The sequence below is a fragment of the Manduca sexta genome, chromosome 23, assembly GCF_014839805.1.
Source record: "Manduca sexta isolate Smith_Timp_Sample1 chromosome 23, JHU_Msex_v1.0, whole genome shotgun sequence".
Lineage (NCBI taxonomy): Eukaryota > Metazoa > Arthropoda > Insecta > Lepidoptera > Sphingidae > Manduca > Manduca sexta.
Window position 1 is genome coordinate 3645906 of NC_051137.1, and position 16480 is coordinate 3662385.

The following is a 16480-nucleotide window of genomic DNA, read 5'->3' on the forward strand; positions in this document are numbered from 1 at the left end:
ATTACTTTGAATGAAGAGACGGGCTTGCCGGTCGCCTGATGGTAATCGATACGACGGCTCATAAACAATAGAAACACCATCCAACACTTTGAATTATAAAATATTGTTTGGTATTCCACTGCACTCGCCATACTGAGAGATGAGACGATAATTCTTATTATGTCCAATAGTTACACTGGCTACAATGCCCTTCAAACCGGGACACAACAGTGGCCACACACTGCTACTTGGCGGCAGAAATAGACATTGCGGTGGTACCTACAAAGGCGGACTGTCACATATGAGAGACCTACCACCCGTAAACTATGTTTTTTCTAATATCACGAACATTTTACGACATATGAAGCATAACCTCTTTTTAACCCACGTGTGCTCGACCCCTAAACTTGGTCTTAAGCCGTCACCTATTAACATTTATAACGACCTACATCGTCTTCAAGATTATGCGTGCACACGATCTCAGATTTAATATTTCATTAACTCGCTTAAATTTTAAAGAGTTCTGTTTATCTTAGAGGGGCAGTGCTTGCGAAATTAATTCTACACGATCTTGTTATATGGAATATTTCTTAGAATATATGATTAAATGGAGACATCGCCCGAAGAAATGCTTTTAAGAACTTTCTTTTGATATCTCTGACATTGATTATACAATCATGAAATACGTATTGTAAAATTTTTAATAAAAATAAATGCGAATTTGAAATTGAAAGACATCCGAATTTCAATAGAGGAGATAGTTGGATGCTTGCACAAGCCTGGTATCCTGTTCTATACTTAATTCAATCGGAACCCAAAAAACTGACAGCCAGACTTCAAGACACTGTGAGCTCATTCTGCGTAGATCGTCAGCAGCTAAAATATTTAAAGTTTTTGTATAATTGTAAAATGTAGGTAGATATTGTAAATTTTACTTTTCCGACGACCAACAAGCCAGGCCGTCCCGTAAGCATGATGGCAGCAAAATCTTCGAAACATCGGGAGAAAATTATAATACAAAAACCACGAAAAAATCGAAAAATAATTTTATTATAATGACTAACATTCGTGTAACATAAAAAAATATTATAACAATACGAATCTACTTTTCTTCTCTGTTAATAGTATTTACAATACGTTATCCCTCAAAGGGTTTATCTTTTGAAACAACTACTTGAGATATTGAAGAAATGCAAGATTTAAATCTTATTCTGTTAAAAACTAAAGCGAAGTCTAAGGATATTTTTTTAAGAAAAAGGGTTAAGATATTTTTTTTACAAAAAGGATACGTGATCCAAACGAATAGTTTGTATTATTAAGATATATTTTTAAGATGTTTTCTTTATTTCGCCACTAGGTTTTGCCTGCGGTTTCTCCGGGGTGAAAAACTTTGTCAGGATAAAAACTAGCCTATCTCTGGAATAATTTGGATTTCTATTAGTGAAAAAAAAAATCGGTTTAATAGTTGCTAAGGTTAGGAAGTTCAAACAAAGAAATTCATCAGCTTTATATCATAGTATATATATAGATTAAAGCAAAGCGTGAGAGTAGACTGACGGTCGCTTTCAATAGACAAACCTAATCTTAATCTTCAATCTAATACTAAGAATAATCCAATTACAAGAAGTCATTTGTAAGTATGTCAACAATTCTTATTCATGATTGGTCCATTTTCGCAATGGATCGAACAATTGATGTGGATTTTTTATTAAAATTATTGATTAGTCAATAGAAGTTTATATCTTATTATTTCAATTTAATAATAATATGAGCCCTGTATTATATTACTGTCCCACTGCTGGGCACGGGCCTCCTCAATTTCAATTTGCCATCACACAAATATCTACCTTATTCATTTCGAATAAAATATATGTTTGTTAAATTCTATACGGTCTCTCGTATATCGATTAACAGACTACCTACAACGTCGTATTTAATGGTCCCTACGGAGACAAATTTATCTCTCCAGGCCGGTATAGGATCGGAACTTATAAAAACTTACCTTTAGGGTCCCATCAATTCCCTGCCGGGTATCCCCAAGAGATTTTGCTTTGAACTTCCTACGCAACTACTGTAATATTCAAAAGTGGGGATACTATCCCGCCTTCACACCCACCACTGCAGCTCCTGTAAGCCAAGATCAAGAGCCATCATTTTATGGCAACAAGAGGTGCTTAGCGAGTCTTAAGAACACTAATTAGTCTCAACTCGCAACGAAATATCAAACAGGATAAGAAGAAGTTGGAAACATATTTTACCAGATTATATCGACGGTTGAAGGTTAATTGACATAAGCGACATATTTAAAAAACAGAAAAATGATTGATTAACTGATTTTAAATATGTATGAAACCTCTCTCTGTGTAGTCGGTCCCTCATGACTGAGGATCGTGGTCATCACTGGATGTATCACATTTAGAGCAGATTATTTGTCCCCACCGGTTTCTGTTCATTGCATCTTCAAATAGTTTATGGAACTTGGTGGCAGGCGAGTCTTTTATCTGGTCTGTCCATCGGGTATGAAAATTAGTGTCACAAAAAATGTCACTTAAGACAATTAGCTTTTCACCCGTCGATAAATACTATGGATAGGCTATTGTATTAACCGACTTCAAGGATTATCAATTCGACGTATTTTTTATGGTTATTAAATCAGAACTGTCTTTTTCTTATTTGCAATTAATATTGCATTTTGTTATTAAAAATGGGAATGAGTTTGTTTTTAATCTTAGCACGAATTAAAAAATACAACCGATACATTTTAATGGAGAAGAGAAAATGGCTTTTATCTATTTTAATGTCGGCAGGAACAAAAACGAATTGTAAACGAGTGGTAATTTTATGCACTATTCAGAATTACGTCTTATTTTTACGCGAATGTTATACATCAAATGAAACTACTTTTCAGATTTTAATATTCTCCTGATGTTCCAAAACTGCAGATTTTATTGACAAGAGGTGTGCTGAGATAGATCATACGAAAAGTTAACGATACATTCCTAGTCGGAATGGATTGTATGTAATGTATTAACCTATAATTGTGAAATGCAATAAGGAAAAAACGCAATAAAATCTGTAAACTAGTTTTATTTCACTACTCAGTGTTTCTATCGAATCCGAGATCGTCTACTATCCGTTCTACCGCAAATATATTTGCCCACAAAATTCCATACAAATAGAAACCAAGACGGAACGAAACTATAATGGGAACGAGCCCAACAATAAAGTTAACGCTCGCCGGGTCACAGTTAATTAACTGCGAGCAATGTCGGTTACGCTATGGGAACGACAAATTTTCACAATGGTTGCCGGTATTAATGATGAAGTTATACATTTGGCATGTATGGTTTTTGTTCATTCCCCGATGGTATGTAAAACACTACGTTTTAATTTAAAATTGCGTTGTAGGCAGCAGGCAGAACATATATTTGATGAAAAACAAAAATATGATGTCATAAAATTATCCCTAAAAAGGTAAGTTTTGGTCAAAAATGGCCTGATTCATAATTTTGGTTTTGTAGCGTCAGTTCTCAACCACCCTAAGGTTGACTAGAGAAAATGTATACGGCATTAAGACCGTCTGCATACAATATGATATCGTTTATGAAATGCAAATAAATATTACATTTTTTAACACTCATGCCTGTTATAAAAAGCTAAATGGAGATCGAATATGCACATCTCTTATTTGTTACTTAATATATTTTTTCTCTTTGATGGAAATAAAACATTTTTTTTTCATATAGAATAGTTGAGTATTAATGAGTAAGCCCATCAAATATAAATTAAAAATAATAATACATACAATCACGCCTTCTATCCTCGAAAGGATAGGCAGAGTCGCAACTAATGCATCCACTTTTCGCCGTATGTATTCCGCCCCATGATGTGATTGGGAAGCGAGCCTATCGCCATATCGGGCACGAATACTTTTTACACAAATTTTACTGGTGGTAGGTCTCTCATATGTGCAGGGGCGGCTGCGGTCGCAGACTAGACACTTCAACGTCAGAGGAAGCCCGCAGCCGTCCCTAATGCGCCGAAGAGGGCCACCGCGGAGTTTAAGCTGGTAGGCCGTGCATAGGTTAAGTTGTATATAGGGTTAGGGACTCGGCCCGGCGGTCGCCCGAAGGTCACCATCAAATCATCATCATCAAAGTACCACCCCAATGACTATTTCTGCCGCCAAGCAGCAGTCTGTAGACATTGTAGCCAGTATAACTACTGGACATAATAAGACTTAACACCTCATGTCTCAGAATGGCGAGTGCAGAGGAATACCAAACAAATACTTCGTAATTCAAGGTGTTGGATGGGGTTTCTACTGTTTAAGGGCATTCGTATTGCTTACGACCAGGCTAACAACAAACTCATCTCGTCATTCAATGCAATAAAAAAAAAAAAAAACAAATTGACGCGGCTAAAACCAGGCGCGGTTGACAGTAGTACGGGCCTTGCCACTAGCAAAACACGTTGAACAGATTGTTGAATAATATTGTATTTTAGGCGGCATAATATTAGCGAGCATCTTTCACAGGACACATAACGTGCACTTATCATACGCATCGAAGCAATTTTTCCGATAAAAAATACTTTTCTGGCGCGTTTCAATCAAAATTTCCAAACACAACAGCCTAAAGAATTCGCGAGCAAAAATTTCATTTATCATTCACTTTGGTGCGGCAGCGTTCCTCGCTACTCCCTCTGGGGAGGAATTTACAAAGGCGATAAATTTTTACAAAGAAACCAGCCATTTGGCAACGTTTTTTCCCTGCTACATGGATGTTTGAAAAGAATAACATTATATTAGTGTTTAGGTGTTCAAACCCTCCATAGTGCCCACGTATCGCGTTCCAGGATCAGCCTGTGTATGTATATTCGGTTCCAACAGGCCGGCATAATTGTGTCGACTGTCAAGGGGTAATCATCTCTCGCCAGTCGACATTCTATTAGACCCCACTCCACCTACCATCAGGCGCAGAGGGATCACTTTGTCGTGGCTGTAAAAATACTATAACGATTATGTGAAATGTATTAAACGCCTGCGTCACTTGCCAAAATAAACGACTATCTGAATCAGTTCATAACATACATCCTAAATTTTTAGGCTATAGCTTAAAAGAAACGTATTGTCACGTGCAAAAATTTCTTACGAGCAAATATTATGGTAATGAGTATTTTGCCTTTCTAAGCGTTACGCCTACCGATAAACAAAAGCAACATATTTTTTTTTAATATTCCGTATTCCATGGTAATAAGGCACACTAGCTCTGCTAAGTCATTGAATTGATGTTAAGTCGTATAAACCCCCATTATTACACAAGTTACAATTACTGATATTTTGGTTTATTCATTTTAAATAAAGATTTAAGTAACTCCATGCGCAAAAGTATTATACATCGTGAACTATACTATACAAAATTATATTAGAATAATTCATATTATTCTTAAAAATGATATTGAATAGATTGCTTGTTAAGAAGTTCTTTTTATAAAAAAAAACTATACTTAAGTCTTAAGGAATAAAATTGCTTGAAGACAGATATAAAACTGAAATCTTTTATTCAGCTTAAAATTGCGTCGCAAAGACACCGCTTAGCACTTTTTTCTAAGAAAAAAGATTAAGCCGAAGATAACGCTGTGAGAGCCGTTAAAATCTGAGGAGATGCTGACAGATGCTCTTTATTACATAGCAATTTTTGCGCCTTATTATTATCAACTAGCAAAGCGGTCAGTCACCGAAAAAAATATATCTAAAAAAAATATAGTTATAAGTTGTATGCAGTCTTAAAAACATAGTTGCAATGTGTTTTTTGCAATAATGATAGAGGAGTTTACTTTTTTATATCTAAACATATGGACGGGATTTTTTATTTCTTGACGAACTTGCCGTTCGCCTGATGGTAAGCCGTAACACCATCCAACGCCTTGAATTAAAAAGTATTGTTTGGTATTCCACTGCGCTTGCCATCTTGGGACATGAGATGTTAAGTCTTATTATATCCAGTAGTTACACTGGCTACAATATCCTTCAAACTGTAACACAACAGTGACTTTACACTGATGTTGGCGGCAGAAATAGTCATTGCGGTGGTACTACCTACCCAGGCGGACTCTCACGTAGGTATGCCTAAAACCAGTTTAAGAAAGTTTTAAAATGTTATAGTATGATATTTAATAGTGTGAAGTTTCTATCAACGAACAACGGACCGTCGATTGTCGCCATAATTAAATAGGTATGTCCATTGATTGATCCACAATGCGACTCAGGACTATCCCGGCCCCATACCAGCCTTTATTTGCCCGCGACGGCTTGAGACGTATCACCTCTTTAAATCTGAAAACACATGGCACTTTGTTACCATTTCTTTGGTCTGATTTATTGGCATTTATTTGATATATCTTAGAAGGTTCTGGAATTGCTTTAGCATAAGAAAAAAAAATATTAACATATTATTTCGGGACATATTTAACAGGAGTCATGAATGCAAACATACATCACGCCTTTTTTCCAAAAGGGTAGACAGAGTTTTATTTCCTAAGAACTGCAACTCCTATGAGCCACTAGTTTCGTGACAGCGGTGAAACTCGACAAGTTTTTGGGAACACTAAGCTGTGTTTAAACTACCCGAATGCTGCTCAGAGGAGACTATAGCAGATTTTTTAATTTTTTTTAACATGTCCGCTATCCATTTGAATGCATTTTTAAACAGTAATGGAAATGTCCTATTTTATACGAAGTTCACTATCCATTTAAGTATATTTAACACAGTACTGTACTTAGATCTTCATTTAATTCATTAATCAACATATTCCGTCCTGACAAAACAAGGAAACGTGCAAGAAAACAAAAGGTCGAGTTCACGGGACTTCATTAATGAGGGTATTTCGTCTTTTGTCCCATTCATGGTCACGCTACAGCGAGTTTGCTAAGCCAACTGTCATTCAAAGGAAGGTTTTATCAAGTAAATAATTTTGTTGTTTTTATTCTTAGGTCTGTTTACGAGGTGTGGACATGATGGCTGATTAAGAACATTTTATTTGTTTAATTTAAGGTATAAAATTGGTCCTTCGATCCAGAAGTAATCTAACAAGTCGTATACTGGTGGTAGGTCTCTTATATGTGAGAGTCCGCATGGGGAGGTACCATCGCTATGTCCATTTCTGTCGCAAAGCAGCAGTGTGTAGCCACGGTAGTGTTCCGGTTTGAAGGACATTGTAGCCAGCGTAACTACTGGACATAATAAAACTTAACATATAAGGATGGCGAGCGCAGTGAAATACCAAATAATACTTTATAATTCAAGGTGTTGGATGGTGTTTCTAGTGTTTATGGGCGGTCTTATCGCTTACCATCAGGCGAACAGCAAGCTCGTCTCGTCATTCAAAGAAATAAAAAAAAATCACCTTCCTAAGGAAATTGTTGAAAATTCGATCAGTCCCAAACAAATGCAAACGTTTCAGAAGACTTTCCAGTAGTATACTAGTTTTAGGTTCATTCATTTGGTATTAACCCGCATATAAATTAATTTGAAGTTAACTGCACATATTTTGAAAGTCCAGTCATAATATATTAACTCTTATTCGAGGAATGTTTTATGACATTTAGATTCATGCATTATAGCATCATGAGTGTTTGCACGTAAATTAGATAACGTGATAGAAACAGCCATTATTGGTTCAATTTGTAGGCTTATGAATATTATAATTGACACTCATAATATAATGATTGTATTTGCTAAAGTTATGGTATTAAGAACGGATAAATTTGGATAATTGGTTTTTATTCGTAATGCAGGTTATCAACTTAAATTTGAATTTTGCGGATTTTATCACGTTTTTTTATGTTATAATTACGTCGAGTGAAAATTTTAACATTCGCGTAAACCTAATAAATCATATGATTTTTTTTTGATTGCTTTGAATGACGAGATGAGCTTGCCGTTCGCCTGATGGTAGCGATATGACCGCCCATAAACAGTAGAAACACCATCCAACACCTTGAATTATAAAGTATTGTTTGGTATTCCGCTGCGCTCGCCATTCTAAGACATGAGGTGTTAAGTCTTATCATGTTCAATAGTTACACTGGCTGCAATGTCCTTCAAACCGGAACACAACAGTGACTACACACTGCTTAGCGGCCGAAATAGACATTGTGGTGGTACTTACCTACGCGGACTCTCACATGAGAGACCTACCACCAGTATATAAATAAATAATTCTTTAGAAAATTCTTGAAACACAGTCTAAAATACATCGAAAAAACAAACTGCAACGCGATATAGATTGCGACGTAGTAATTAGAGACCGGTTGTTCTTTCGAGTTAAAAGCTGTTAGAAATGGGATATCGCGCAGCTAAGTGCACTTCTCAGCCGGTCTTCATTCCTAAACAACTTTATGTGCCATCTACCATTAAGGAAGCCGACGATATGACCACATTCTATACTTAGGTACAAATACTCTTGTAAGAACTATTGAGTAAAGTAGATTACTAACATTTCTCACTGGTGTTCTTCAAAAAAATCTTCCTTCATAGACTATATAATTTGCCTTTTTCTTTTACTTCAAACCCTATCCTATTCGAATTGGGTTCACAACTTTTTCAAGCACGTTTAATTAGTAGTTAGTAAAAACGGGTAAAAAGAATACTTCCCTTTCCACTTGCCGTTGTTGCTAGTTTCAATGAATTACGTTCCGTAATAAACCTTTTTTTTATTGCTTTAAATGATGGTAAGCGATACGGCCGTCCATCCGTCCGTCCATCCGTCCAGTAGAAACACCATCCAACACCTTGAAGCACAAAGTATTGTTTGGTATTCCACTGCGCTCGCCATCCTGAGACATGGATGTTAAGTCTTATTATGTCCAGTAGTTATACTGGCTATAATGTCTTTCAACTGGAACACAACAGAGACCTACCACCCGTGAAAAACTATATATTCAGCAGACTAGGCCGATTTAGTTCTTATGGCCATGGACACAACGTCTTTTGTTAGTCAATGGTATACACCCACTCACCCCTTTAATTCTCGAAGGTAGGTAACTGGTGCACCCACTTTCCACCATGTATATTCCGTTCGCATATGAAAGGCAGCGATCTATCGCTATATATATATTTTTATTAGGTTCACAAAACTGTTTGTATTGGTATACAGAGTTTTCAAGACAAAAATTATTACATTATGTTCATTGACAAAAGTGAACAACCAATATGTCGATTACAATGGATGCGAGTCTGAACCATATTACACCAGGTCTGGTGTAAGCCAAGGTAGCAATCTGGGACCACTGAAATTCATTATAATGATTAACGATTTACCGAAAGTCGTCAAGCGCTGCACATGTTTGTTGTTCGCAGATGATCTCAAACTGCTGCTTGAAGTCAGGGAAAGAACCGACAGTGCTCTCTTACTAGCCGACATAAATAGAGTAGTGGAGTGGAGCTCGCGTCGTACTTAGTGAAGCTGTTACGTGGTGTCGAGCACAACCCGGGGGTTCTGCGCCGCCTGAGCCTGAACGTGCCGGAACGGTACGTGTGGAGGCGCCGCCGCCCACCACTAATGGCAGTGCCGACGGCCAGGACCAACCTCTTAGCCAAGGCGCCTCTCACCCGAGCCATTACTAATATAAACGAAGTGCATGTCAAAGCAGATGTTTTGACATGTAATTGGAGTGAGCTCACACCTATTTTGTTGCATGTAATTTGTTATTCTTAGCTTTAATTTAATTTAATTTAATTTTTTTGTTAGATAATTTATTTTTATAAATATTTATTTATAGAATTTAGTTGTAAGTTATTATGTTATTATAGTTCCGCCAGTCGAATTGGGTGTAACCTGTAATGGCTGTGTGTTGATATAAATAAATAAATAACCTTCTTGAAGTAAACACAACATCTTTAAATCTAAATTTCGGCTTAATTATATTAAATATCAAGAATATAATATAAACAATTAGGTCATATCAAGCACAAATTCAAAACTCCGTGCTAATAGTGAGTAAAACCCACACTTTTCCCGACCCGGAGATCAAACGTAAGACAACATAGTCGTATCGTAATACAACAACGCCACCGAAATAGTCAGTCAGTCATATTTGTATTACATTATACTGAACATCAGATAACATGCAATAATACTACAGTTAACTTCGTGGAAAGTATCCTAAAATATTTTTCCTGTTGACATTAACACATAGTAACTTCAACTACTGAATATCATTTACTTTTGTTTCACTAAGAACTAAAGTGACAGTTTTTAAATAATAACATCAAAGTATGTAATAACCTTTCCTTTATTTCCTTAAACACAGTATGCTTTCTGTTTACAAAAAGCAAACAATCACCTATATAACTAAACACCTATGTTAGTACATGGACTTAACTATTGAAGGATATGTTGTAAAACAAAAAATATTTAAACTATGGTAACACTACGGGTAATTAGCACACATTTAACGCTAGCATCTTTCACTATGCTTCTCAATGCCTGTCAGGGCCGGTAAGGCTGTATGTGGTGGAGTATTGGCAGGCAGCTTCGGAGAATTCGTTGGACATGAATTTGGAGGCATCGATCAGGTGGGAGAAGGTCTTGAGGACGTTGTCGACGACTTCCTTGGTGTTGCCTTCCAAGACCTTGTTCCTGGACAGGACCCAGGCGTGGACTGTAAAAAAAAAGTTATTGTAATATTTGATCTTCTAGATAAAGTTAATAGGGTTAGAAGTTAATAGGGTAGATAGTATAACATGTATATTTTCAGATATGATCCTAATGGCTGTAAATATGCCAATGATTAAATATGTATATTGTAATGCTCTTTATTCTGCTTGCTCTTATTTGTGGCTCAGAATCTATCACAAATATTTGTCTATGTAAAAAAGTACATACGTTATTTGTAAAATCAACATAACCTTTGTTACTCTGACAAAAGTGAGGTTGGATATTTCAAGATATTTTTCGATATCAATATTTTTAAACGTTAATAAAAATATACTTACTGCTGTGGGCCTTCTTGTCAGGGTGGTAGTTACAGTTGTAGTTGATGGCGTAGTTCTTGTAGTCAGTGGCCAAAACCCATGGTACCTGGACGACTACCCTTGCTACAATAGAAACACAACGTATTAAAAAAATATAAGTCATTACTAAGAACTAGCGTTCATGGTCTTGGCCACTAAATGATAAATCCGTATTCACAACTTATCTGTAAGATAGTCTTAAAATTACTATTTTATATTGAAATCAAAGCAGAAATAATTTGATTTTCTAGAGTAAACTTGTCGTTGTGAGTAAACTAATTTGTAAATTTTATTCTATAAACTTTCGAATAATAAAAATATGAAATATGGCTAGTGGAAATCGCGAAGGCGATTTTGCTACTTCAGTTGTCTAATATACTATTAGATAGTTAAATAGTAAATATCAGTAAAAATCAGAGGCTAGGGTGATGAAATAGAAACAAATTCAGTCTTTGACTATTTCATCAGGAAATAATGTCGGGCCCAAAAGTATGAAGAGTGATGGTTTACAAAAAAATATTTGAAATCATTATTATTTTTCCTTTTTTTCTTCGAAAAGACCAGTCCAGATAATTTAAAATGTGTTATAATAACTAAGTGCGCTAGAACGTATCCATCACGAAAGGTTTACAATAAATAAAGTTTCAAACTTACGTCCGAACTTGAAGGTCATGACGTATTTGCCTTGCTTGGTGAGTTTAGCATCAGGAGCGATTTCTAAGTCACCCTCCATGTATTCCTTGACTCCATTGATGACAAAAGAGTTGTAGACGGAAGCCTTCTTGCCGTCATACTTGTATTCAGCAACGGTACATTTTCCTTCGTTCTCGTTTTCCAAGGGCAGTTTGGCGATTTCGTGCCAAGCTCCAGCGAACTAAAGAGAAGGATTGTTTTAACTTAATTTACTTCGTACATGTTGGATAACATTTGTATTACTTATTGTTCTGAAGATTTTTGATGTATACCATAGCTTTTAATGGTCTTAACTCGCGTTTTGTAATCGAATGATAACTAAATATGTTTATTTGATGGTTTGAAAATATCGTTCAGTGAGAATGAAGTTATCACCCAAAAGTATTACGTAATGCTCGGACATATTAAGTAAAGGAATATAGCTAGCTCTTGGAAGCTATAGCTAGCTATTGATAAGATTCACCAAATTTTGCTAACAGTGAGTAAAGAAGGTTATTCTTAGTAGTTCATTTAAATCAATTAAGTATTCTAATTTAGAAGTCTGTGCTCCTAATGTATTCAAAAGTGATTACATCATCCTATCTTACTATCTTGTGAAGTCATACTATATAAATTGTCCTAGAATAATCTGATCTAGAAAATGAATAAAATAAATCTACAATTACTAGAATAAATAAGATACAAGCTGATAACAGAAAGAACTTTCCAGAAGTAATCTAGAGCCGAGATGCAACAGGCGTAATTTTGTAAGTTCGTAAAACCGTTTTTGTAGCTAAATCCGAACGATTGTGAGTCGCATGAGGTTAAAAAGAAATAATATTACGTCGGCATATACCCCGAATTACAGCCAAACGAAACCTAAATGTAGTGCAAAATATTGAAATACGTCCGTGTTAGATTATAAGTAGAGAAATTTTAAAATAAATATGTATTGTTATACAGCGATTGCTTAAATAAGCAAATTACAATTAAACGAACATATTATGTATATCATCAGAATATCATATAATACGTTTTCTAAATAGGGCAGGGCGGATGAGCTTACAAGAAAACAAGAACCACTATATATGTTATATATATTATTACTATATATATTATATCAATAAACATACCCAGTGATAAAATGTTTTATAAACATAGACATTATGCATCAATGTAGCATCAGTTTATATACCTACTATACAGGGTGTCCCAGAAAGTAGTGTCAAGCGGAGGTCCAGAAATAGAGCACCCTTGGGGTATCCGAATCACCCCCAATGTATGTTCCGCGATTTTTGATAGTTATCGAGTTATTAATATTTTTCTAAATTCTTGAAGATTTTCGATTTCACCGATTAAATGTTTTCTTTTTAAAAAAGTATAAGACTTATTCGAGATTTTTTTATTGCAACTAAATTTATATTAGTTGTACTTTTTTGCTAAAAAATCAGCTTCGTAACTTTAATGAAAATTATGAAAATGTTGGTGTAAAGTGAAAAACTTATGTTCTATGAATTATGACTTAAATTTTCTTCTTTAAATTTAAAAACCTAAACAGGGGACTTCGTGGTTCTAAGGTAAATCAAAAAGTTCTCCAGACTCTCAAATTACATATTCATTAAAAAAACATAGTCCTTCATGGGGGCAATTTTGACTAAAATCAGCCTTAAAAGACAGCGAGATGGAAAATCCTTAAAATTTTGCCATTAGAGTACAATTATTATTTTTTTTGACTTCTCATCACTCCTAAGATTAGTGAAGAAAAATATTCATTACTCGAAAACTTAAACTTTTGAAATTTTTTGCATACCATGTAATTTCTGGACACAAATTATTTACTTTATGAACAGTGTTTAATTTCTTTTGACTATTTTATACTACACTTTAAATCACTTTCACTTTTTCAAACTTCTTTTTAAATTTTCAATATAATATGCAACGGATCTAAAATCAAATGTATTGACTCATTCTATGTTTATAACTGACAAATAATAAATATTAGCGGAAATCCATATGCCAATTATAAAAATATATTTAAAAAATGATTGAATCATAAATCTCAAGCGAGGAATCGTGACAAAAATTCAACAATATAAAAATAAAAATAATTTTAGGAACAGGTTTTTACTATATCAAATTAATTATTGAATAAAGTAAAAACAAATAAAAATAAAGTAGATTTTAAATGAATGTACACATTTTTTTTGCTTTGCATAACGATACGAGCTTGCCGTTCGCTTGATGGTAAGTAGTACGACCGCCTATCAACAGTAGAACCACCATCCAATACTTTTTATTACATAGTATTGTTTGGTATTCCACTGCGCTCGCCATCCTGAGACATGAGATATTAAGTTTTATAATGTCCAGTTGCACTGGCTACAATGTCCTTCAAACCGGATCAGAACATTGATTACACACGGCGACAGATATAGACATTGCGGTGGTACTTACCCAGGCGGAATCTCACATATAAAAGACCTACCATAAGTACAAAAAGAAACCTCAAAACTTTTCAGTCACGTGGACCATAGAGGTGGCACCTGGAGTCAAAGCAATATGGCAGTAACTATGCGCAAACGAGTACAAATAAACGAAAAGAAACATAATTAATTTAACGTGAGAAGTAAATATAAAAATAAGAAAGTATCAATATTTAGTGTTTTATTGCATGATGATAGACTATTTGATAACCTCAAAATTTGTGGGCTATGCAATTCATGTATACTTGTAAATATTCAATGACATAATTGCTCCTTTAAGCAACGGCTAAAAAAATCGGAAGGAAACTAAAATATAAAAAACCACAATAGAATCCGAAAAGTAGTTCAATTTCAAAAAATACTACAAAATTTATGAAAAAATTATGTTTTTGGAATATTTGGATAGTAATTAGCAGTTAATAATTTGCACTAAGGTCCTTTAACTCTACGTACACTTGTTTGTAATTAATTAATAATTCAAGGTAAAAATCTAAAACCAAATGACAATCATAAATTTAAAATCTTGTCATTAAAAGAATAGAAATGAAAACATGTTCAACCGGGGTTTATTACGATGCAATCTGCCGCGTATGCAAATTTGTTTACTAAGCTAGTTTAATTTTATTATTATTGTTTCGATATTATAAAATTTTTTGTACTGCCGGTATTGCACAACATTTTATTGATCATATTATCAATTCATACTCTATAATATAAATTTTACATTATCTGGCCACATGTCTAAATTCTTTCAGCAAATTTAAGAAAATTCACGTCAAAATTTTAGGAACACCAAAATTATCGGCTTGCAGTGTTAGGATAACAGAATATATTGGCAATAGAAATTTTACTTACAGCACTCAGGTCGAAGTCATCTACCGGTTTAACTTCGGGGCAGTATCCAGGGTAAAATATGTCCCCGGCAGCTGCGGTGGCCACGGCCACAATGGTGAAGACTAGGAACCTCTGCATGTTGAAATATGTTATGCGAGTATGGTTACTGATCGAATGTCAGATGTCTACTGTTGCTGATCGGCACTGCTGGTACCTTATATACCCATCTCGGCTCCGAGATCATATGAGGGTCAATTTTCGAACACATGTTTGTTCAATTATTATTTAATTATCGAAATTATTGCGATTGTAGTACCAAAGTAATGAGGGGTGTCGAAGGAGAGTCGAGAAATTGTGTGTAGGTTAAAAGAAAGCGCTTATCTTATAAAATGATGTATCGTTTGCAACTGCGAATTATTATGCTATTTTTATTCTTGTTGTATCGAAATAATCATTAATAATATCACGTTTGCATGACATGTTTTTTTAGATTTCACCAGCCTGTTCTTAGAAGCTTTACATTGAGCTTTTTTACTGGCAAAGGGACTATTTCCGCGTGTTTTATTATCTCCAATGAAAATAATAATATTTTCTCATAGGCCTATTCGCAGCGTATATATTGTAATATCTCTCTCTGTCGGATTGCCGTCTCACCGAACTATGAGAGTGAAGGAACAGAGAGTGCATCTGTGTATTGCGCACACACTTGCGCACTATAATATCTCCTGCGTACCTGGCTGATCTCCGTTGGGATAGGCCGCCGTGGCCGAAATTCGGCTAAGGGGGATTCATATCGTCGGTTGGAAGTCAAATTAACTTAAGTGACGTATGCTTCCACAAAAAAAAGAACTACATTAAAAACATAGAATAAGCTGATCTTCTATAATATAACAATGAATCGCCGAATGTCTTATAATAATAATAATAATAATATCAGCCCTGTATTATATACTTGCCCACTGTTGAGCACGGGCCTCCTCTACTACTGAGAGGGATTAGGCCTTAGTCCACCACGCTGGCCTAGTGCGGATTGGTAGACTTCACACATCTTCGAAATTCCTGTAGAGAACTTCTCAGATGTGCAGGTTTCCTCACGATGTTTTCCTTCACCGTTAAAGCGAACGATAAATTCACAAAGAATACACACATGATTTTAGAAAAATCAGAGGTGTGTGCCCTTGAGATTTGAACCTGCGGACATTCGTCTTGGCAGTCCGTTCCACACCCAACTAGGCTATCGTCGCTTTTTAAAGAATCTTAAGTGTTTTTAAATATTATTTTTTGACATAATGTAATTGTTGACTTATCAAGTTTCATGTTTTTATCTTACTAGCTGACTTGGTGTCCCGAATAGGAGGATAAGTACAATAAAAAATAATAAAAAAATAAAGAATCGACTGTTAGGCGGTACGAAGTTCGCTGGGTCAGCTAGTTTTAAATATGTATGAAACTTAGTGTCGAAATAAAATGTCGTTTAAGTAAATTAGCCTTTCA

General features: G+C 35.1%; 2 protein-coding genes across 4 annotated transcripts in view; one reads left to right on the top strand and one right to left on the bottom strand.

Annotated features, from left to right (window-relative positions):
- LOC115448112 (calcium/calmodulin-dependent 3',5'-cyclic nucleotide phosphodiesterase 1) overlaps positions 1–16480 on the top strand; it is a 302717-nt gene that overhangs the window by 169928 nt on the left and 116309 nt on the right. The gene's annotated exons all lie outside the window — the stretch shown is intronic.
- Positions 10259–15163, bottom strand: LOC115451594 (insecticyanin-B-like). Its single transcript, XM_030179950.2, has 4 exons — positions 15008–15163; positions 11652–11871; positions 10980–11081; positions 10259–10645 (listed from the first exon to the last, which is right to left on the bottom strand). The coding sequence occupies exons 1-4, from the start codon at positions 15122–15124 to the stop codon at positions 10464–10466; spliced, it is 621 nt and encodes a 206-aa protein (XP_030035810.1). The 5' UTR covers positions 15125–15163; the 3' UTR covers positions 10259–10463.